The 8,592-nt window shown below is 32.0% G+C and overlaps 1 protein-coding gene across 1 annotated transcript in view; it reads left to right on the top strand.

Annotated features, from left to right (window-relative positions):
• Positions 1-8,592, top strand: part of LOC127839508 (uncharacterized) — a 27,112-nt gene extending 18,520 nt beyond the window's left edge. The window contains exons 6-11 of the mRNA XM_052367898.1: positions 1,548-1,613; positions 2,179-2,346; positions 6,506-6,730; positions 7,097-7,156; positions 7,877-8,005; positions 8,537-8,592. Coding sequence (XP_052223858.1) covers positions 1,548-1,613; positions 2,179-2,346; positions 6,506-6,730; positions 7,097-7,156; positions 7,877-8,005; positions 8,537-8,592 — 704 coding nt within the window. The remainder of the gene's footprint in view (positions 1-1,547; positions 1,614-2,178; positions 2,347-6,505; positions 6,731-7,096; positions 7,157-7,876; positions 8,006-8,536) is intronic.

Raw genomic sequence — 8,592 nt, 5'->3', positions numbered from 1 at the left:
GAGGAGATGCGCATGTTATTAGTGGGTTCTGATTAGATGATTTATTTAGAGAGTTATGGCTCCTTGACATTTTTAAGTTGCTAAACCATCCATCGTATTATTTTGTCCAAAGTTATTGTCACGTAATTACACATTGTTCGTTGATAACACACAGTAACAACCAAAGTTCATTTCTGATTTCATCGTGATTTATTTATGTCGAATGTTTCTTTTAACACAACGCTTGCTAATGTACACGAAATACAATTTCACAGCGCGGCAGCCAACTTGGCAGCCACGTCAAGAATACGTGACAATTCTCCACGTTCTTTTCAAATCTAACCGCAGATCCCTTTTTTCACTACTAACTAAACACTGCATTTTATCCCCAGGTTAATTTACATAAAATCTACTTGTAATTTCCATTGGTCACCAAAGTCCGGGCTTATTACGGATTGGTTGACTTATTAGAATATTCTAGAAGAAACAATCTATTCATGTATTTACTTGCTTGCCAAATGCACTAAAATCTAATCAATTTATATTGGTATAAAGTAATCTTTTTATATTTGTCAGTGCAATAACTTGTGTATCCTTTGCAAATAAAGGCTTTTTGGTGACCCTTTCATCTGTGCTGTTTCGATGACCATGTGTGGGTACTATTAATCTCGTGTCTATATGCTGACCCTGAACTCATTGTTAAGTATATGGTCCTTCGATTCTTTTATCTTAATGACTTTTCATTTTATTGATCCCAATTATACCCCACCCTGGGTGTAAACGTATTTGTGTTCTTACTTGAAATAAATCTTAATTCAGGTCTTAGTTTATGCAAATATCTCCCAAAAATGTATTATAAAATTCTCAAACTTCATCTTAACATTGCATATACATATTATTGAAATATCCCCTTATTAATTTCCATCATAAGAATAAACTCATAAGAATAAACGATATGTTATAAGCTGTTACATGACATTATTCCCCTCAAGATGTTTCCTTTTATCTGAATATAAAGTGCAATATTGTGACAAAAAAACTTTTGGGAGGATCACCCGTCTCCGACGGTTTCTTGTTCTCCATGGTATAAAAATCATGACTGTTTCAAACCTTCATGATCATGAGACTAAATCATGATATTTGAAAAGGAATCTCTGACCTCACTGAAGACATAATTGAAATGTAGTCGAAGGAAAATTTTCGGCGTCGACAAATTAAACCGATTTCATAAATTTATTGACACGTTGGTAGTTTCGTCTCATTTTAATCATTTTTTCTTGTAGCTGATATATTTAAAGATATCTTGAAATATTAATTCACATGTAAGTCCATTGTATGTGCCTTTGAAATCATTCTCTTAAATGCTATATAGCTTGCTGACAAGTGTAAGACAAACAAGAGCAGTACAAAAGACAGTGGCTCTACTAATCATTTTGATCCATTCTTCTTGAAGCTCGCGATGACCTCTGATTAAAGGACACCAAATAATAAATATATATCCGTTGTTATTGTCGCTTGCTGCTAAATGCGTGACACACATAGTAAAGCGGTGTTTTTTTTAAATACAGAGATAGATCAAGTCTTGGCCGAAGTCAAAAAACAAAATTCTGACAAGGAAATCGCTTTGACACCAGGTAATATAAAACATTTCTTGACATACGTAAAATTGGTTTGTTCAAATGTACGCGTATACAAATCAAAAGAATTATAATGAATAATTGGTGATAAGTGGTGCAATGTTGCTTTTATATTAAATAAGGCATTAGATTCACCTGGTATCAGTTTCCAAACAGCATACATCAGTAAAATATTGTTTAAATATAGTCAGTAGATATAACGGAGTAAATTGGTAAGCTTCAAATGGGACTCTTTGATAAAGAAAACATTGCAAACGAACGTGCTACCAAGTGTTGTTTTTATGTTTCAATAGATATACCTATTTGGATTCTAATCGATCATCAACAATATATATGAATCTTTATTGCTATAACATGAACAGCTCATGCTTATTGTTGGTCTAGAATAATAATGGGGGTTGCGCGATTCTTTATATATAACTCGATTAGAAAATATAATATCCATAGTGTCTGTACTTACTTTGTTCGTGTGAATATTTTTCAAATGCCCCTTATGAACCTTTATAAAATATACTGAACTTTAATTGTTTCTTTGTCACAATTATGTTGTTTTTTTCACCAGATGCCATCTCCATGATACATGTTTTGCCGAAACATACGGAAAAAGAGAACAATGTTTCAAAAGAGATGTGCTCAGCTTTAAATGGGATAATAAACAACATAACCGTGGCGTCAGTAATTGATCCTCTGCATCAACCTGTTTACGACGTTGTCGAAGTTCTTCAAAAAGGTTTTTGATATTGTTTAAATTCAATTTATTGTAACATGATTTTTTTTTTATGCTGTTATGCAGATAATTATTTTGGCTGTTTAGTTTATCGTGCATAAATAATTATTTTAGTAAGATGCTTTATGATTTTCTCTCGGTCTTATTGAAGACCGGTTTATACTGGTTGGCATAAACGGTTTTAATGCCGCGTTTTTACAGAGGCAATTAGTCACCCACTAAAAAGGTAGCGTTGATTTCTCCTGATTACGATTCTGAAGATTCCCATATTTAAGTAAACGTTTGAGTAAATTAGACAAATGAAACACACATACATGATTAGGATACATGTGTAACAGCTATTTGTTTTAGGACTGCGGTTTGTCACGTTTACATTTCTAACACCCATAATATTGTAACATCAAAAATCTATCCGGCTTAGAATTACTATTTAAGTTTTGGTGTGTGTCTAAACTAGATCAAAGCTAGTTTTTTTTTATCATACCACCGCATTGCTATATGTCTGATATAACGTTGCCTGATATATGTTTTATATCATGGTCAACTGGAAGTTCTTATATCAGTCATGTGGGGAGGATGGTCATATTACTCGGCATCAATTTTAAAGTAATCATTTTAAGTAAAATCGAATAAGATTCAACAAGACAAACAATTTGATACCAAGAAGTAATATAAGTTTATACACAAAATGCAACACAAACAGCAAAAATCATTTTTACCAATATTAAGCGCGCGTGCTCATGCCGTCATTATTCACACGTCAAAAGACAAAAGTCATATTCTTTCCCGCTAAAACTGCAGCTTGTTAGCGATTTTTTCATTATTTCTTAAAAATCGTGTACGTGGAGATATGATAAACAGAAAAACAGGTTACTGGCTGATCTTTATAAAATATTTCAGGCTCGGCACTAATAAAATAACGGTTCGGCAAGCCTCGCCATTATATTATTCTAAGCATTGCCTGATTTATTACAAAAAGATCAGGCAGTAACCTTTTATTCTATATGTGATATGTGTGAACTGGAAATTGTCAAAGGAAAACTCATGCAACCAAGTTGTGCAAAAGTCGTCATGAAAGACAAAGGACGAAGGGCTAAATTCTTGTTACCAACAAAATCCCGGATTAAAAAATATAAATATTAAGGTCATTGTCAAGGCCGAAAGTAAGACTACATGATGAAGTTATCTAGGTTTAGTAATGGGCAGGGTTAGCGCAGTCAACACTTAATATTAAAAGCCGGAGCTCAACTGCTTGATTTTGCGGTGGTAAAATGTTAACCTGCATTAACTAGTGGGCTGGGTTTATCTACCAGTGATTTGCTGCTAACATTTAGAGTGGTTATAAATAGAAACACGTGTTTGAGCAGACAGCATACTTGGTATAGTATAGAATCTGTATTTACATGTAAACTTGATTTGAGTCATTCGCTAGCTATTGGCTGAGAGAAGTTCTTAACCTTTCAAGTGGGCGGTGCTTAGCATTTACAGGGAAATTTGAATTTCAAGCAGACAACAAACACTTTTTTCTATAAGTCAATAACTATATAACTTACAATCACCACATTACACATACATATTTTTTGTATACCAAAGTATATGTTTGCCAAATTTCATTGGAAAATATTAAATAAAAACTGCAATATTATGAAAAAATCATTTTTGTTTTCTGCTGTTAACACACCAGTGTACAGCTGAATAGTAGACATTTTTTGAGTTTGGGGACCTTTTATACTGCTTCTCCGGTGTTTAAATAGATCTCTCGAATAAGGAAAGGAAATACGGATTGATAGAAAGTCAGGTTAATATTTATCAAGAATGATAATGAATAATTAAATTGTGGCCGGGAACGTGATATTTTGACCCATCTTTTTCAGTTAAGCATATGTTTTGAAAGTGCTACATCTAACAAATCAAAAACTGAAATTCGAGCATCCAGGTCCTAAAAATTACGAAGTTATGTCATGTTCTGTGTGTCATGTCATAAACGTCAAAAAGAGCCGTTTTGAATGAAATGACGTTTTAAATCAATAAGTATCAGTACATGTTATTCTTATCAGTTTGTGTTGAAAATAACTCCATTATTCGCGTATGTCGATGAACATAATTGATAACAAAATTTAGAATTAATGATTAAAAAATACATACTTGTCCACAATTGATTCAAATTACAATTATCAATTTAACGTGCACTATTATACTATAATGAACGCAGCCATTTATGTGGACATATTTATGCAACTAGAACATCTGACAAGAAAAGACGCATAACAAAATGCTACTAATAAACATCATCATATCGAATTTATCATATTGCTGACATTTATATTGTGTAGTCACTATGAATGGAATTGTTATTGCTTACATGCTATTGTGTGATTGCACACAGTTTTGCAAAGGGAATTTGATTATACAAATGTACAACCCTTTTCAGCTTACATTTTGTCTGCTGTCAACTAATCCACTGTTTAGTTCTTCTTGAATGCTCTGAGCTTTTGTGGGTACATACGTACATCTCAGCGTTCTTCTTGATCAGACCAAATTCAATGTAATAAAATAAGTCTCAAGTTTGTCTATAAAATGTAATTCAATCAACATTTAACAGCGTAACGAACACAATACATGCTAACATCGATATCAGTTTGCGTGTTGATAAATGCTCAAAACAAAAAAGTTGAAAACAAACCGTTATCAAAAAGAAAGCCGAAGTTTTAAATTGACAATTTGATCCATCTTACGGAGGTTCCGTAGAAAGTTACGATTGGTTGATTAGACACGAGATCTATCTCGCGGGGCGTTCCGGATAATCGATATAATATTTTCTAATTCGGAACACACGGCTTCTTCCATTGAAAAAACTTACACATTTTCATGAACCGTTGACGTGTTTGAAACTTTGGATTAATATAATTATTGTGCGAGCACACCACATCACGTAAGTTGTTTTGATTTGCGCATTAGTGATATATATACATATATATATATGATATGTTTGGGTTTATTTATGCCAAAAATAGTTTATGGTGCTAATATTATTGATTTAAATACCGCCCAGATTCTGGGCGGGAGACTTGACATGAAATATGCCGTAACCAGTTGCAACTCCAAGCGACCCGGAGGGTCAATAGCTTGGGGTTGGATTATTGCAACTTATCAACTGCTTGACAATTATCTTCAAGTACATAAAGTACATATTGTTAGGGGAATATATGCATTAGACTTGTCTAATAAATGTTATTACTTTCAATATAGAAATGTTCAACTACAAATGTTAAATTGAGAAGTGTTTTAGATTTTGACAACTTTCGGGTAAAACACACAAACTTGACAAATAAATATCTTCAAAAATCTTCATTGTGACACCCACAAGGCCCCAATGGCTCATACACACACACCATGACTGATGGAAGAGATTCGTTTTACAAACAAATTTGCAATTTGTTGAAGCAAAACTACTCAAAAAGTAAGAAAAACCCACCTTTAAAAATGCAAGAAGTTGATCCGAATATTAGCAATGTGTAATTTTGCCCTACTGTATCAATGTTAAGTAAGCTGAAAATAATATAAAATCCAAAACAAAATACGGAAAATTATTGTGCCATTAACTTAATAAGCTTGGTTGAGGTCATTCTTCAAAATAAAGCTATTGTTTTATCACAAGAAGTGGATTAACAAAATACGCGAAACGGAAGTATCAAGTTAAAGTTATATTTCTCGGAAACGACGTCAGCGCCAAATGGGTCAAAATCTCATTCCCAGCCACAATTAATAATTATTTAGTAATTATTACAACGGTAATTTACAATTGAGTTATCCCTCTTCAATTTAAAAAATAAATTATTTTGTTAAACGCAAAATCGCAGACATAGTTAAACATATATTGTTTATGTATATTGGGTCAAAGAAATGACGATTAGACCATATTTAAATGAATTCGGCATATTTTAATACATTTTTTTTCGACAAGAACAAAGTAAAATCTTACGTCCGCGTACATGATTAGAAGATTTGTATAAGGAAACTTAACAAAATCACGACTTTGTAAAGAGATATTTTTAAAAAATAAACTTAAAAAACATATATATTTTTAATATATGAAATATTCCGACCTGCCGACATACCCTTTATTTGCAATATATTATCAATTTGTTTTGTTTCTTTGTAGAAAAAAACACAGTGATAGCCGTGCAACAGAAATGCGTGGAAATTTACATCGCATCGCCAACTGTACAAAGTTGGATGACATTGATCGAGGACTTTTTAAATGGAACGATTAAAAAAGCTTTCCATCCGCTCCAAACGCACTTTAGGACACGTTATGGGTGTGAAAATCTTATCTTAATGATAGAATTAAACGAGGAACACTTCGCCAAATGTGCTAATTCTATTAGTAAGTGATTTGTTTTTAATATATTGGTTTTATTTACACTCTACTCCTATTTCTGTGTTTCAATCATTCTAGTCCAATGTTCAACCATCGAATGGCTGCTACACAAGTTGAGTAATCGTTAAGCAATAAAAACACAGTTGTAACGCAATATGTTTTTACAAATCTCGGTTTGTTCATTGTGTTAAATGTATGTTCAAATAAAACAATGTACACAAAACAGCAAACTTGTAGCCATGTATCATGTATTGAATAAATAATTATGCAGTAAAGTTCGTTTTAAAATGAAAGTTAATGTGCTTCGTTGATTAATCCGATGATAAGCTGTTTGCAATCGTTTTATTTTTTATTGTGATTTCTACATTGCAGTTGACAATTTACATCAAATAGTTGTCAATCAGGAAAGAGAAGAGCATGTTCTTCCAAAAGGTATCCCGTATCCGTGCTTTTATTTATCACAGTTACATTAAAACCATGCACAATATGTGTAATAATGTCGCAATACTTTTTTGCAAAATGATAATGGACGGTTTTTGGTGTATTATACGAATTGTTTGTAGCAGAATTAATTACAATATGTAGTGTGTCATAAAATATAAATGAACAAGACAATTAAGTAACTTCCATTCTCGCTGGTAATCATCATATTGTATAAAGTAAACACTAACTGAATAATTTTTAAATGTATTTAACATAGTTTTCAAGTATAAAATGTCGTATATTAATTAATCCATACACACATAAATGAAACATATGTTTAAACAAAACAATACTAATTAAAAAGGCGTAAGTGTGCATCTACATCGAAGAAACATCTTAATCACATAAATAGATACAAGAAGCTACAAACTTATTATGTATCTATGTGCGAAATAGCAATGCGCTTTATTTAGAATCACTTGCATAAATGTATGGTTAACAATAGATTGCTCTGTAAAAAAACATCGTCGTTACAGTGTTAAAATGCAAGTGAACCATTTCTATTTAAAATTCTTAAATATACAAGTTTTAACGAAACAAATATGACAACCAATAAGCGAAGAGCGATTAACAACTGTTAGTTTACATTTTATCGACAAAACAATAAACATGTGTGCCTTATCAATATTGTACTTAAATCTTTTATAATACTCACATTAGTATTTGCAGCAGACGAACTTAAAGATGAGATAGACGAGACAATGGCGAGTCAATTTCAAGCATTAAATTTAGGAATGGTTAAAGATTCCGTCACAAACATACCGGCGGCGAACAAAGAAGCAACTGTTGTTTCCGACGGTAAATATAATTAATTCTTGTTAACAGTTTACTGAATGCGCTTCATAATATTGTAGCCGGATTGTGTATTTATAACACAAGTGGTTTGGTTGTACATATATTATTTATTTATTATATGTAGATAATGATGAAAATGATGGCTTGAAATTAACAAAAACAATTATGAATAACTATTTCAAATTACAATATTAAATTACATATTGCATTGAAATACACAAAAATCAAATATATTTGTATTACAATAAACAATACAATACAATATACTTATATGAACAATAAAAGTACACTTGCCAGCTTCCATAGACTAAGTCTTAAAATAAATAAGTACTGGCAAATGGAAAATGCCAATTTGAAATTACATCTATCTCTGACGAGACTGTATGAAGGATTGACACTAAACTAGGGTATAAAATCAGTGAAACTCAATAGCTAAAAGCATCTCACATACAAACATGCAGTGTTAGTAACTTCATTCACTCACCAATTAACATCCACACTGATACTCGCTCACAGTGTTAATTATCATTAAAGGATTAGTGAGTGAATACCCTGTTACATACTCCCTCTGTTGGAAAAATGGATCATGA

Source organism: Dreissena polymorpha, chromosome 7 (genome assembly GCF_020536995.1).
Source record: "Dreissena polymorpha isolate Duluth1 chromosome 7, UMN_Dpol_1.0, whole genome shotgun sequence".
NCBI lineage: Eukaryota > Metazoa > Mollusca > Bivalvia > Myida > Dreissenidae > Dreissena > Dreissena polymorpha.
Note: the sequence above shows the minus strand (reverse complement) of the source record. Positions and strands in the feature narration are given on the sequence as shown.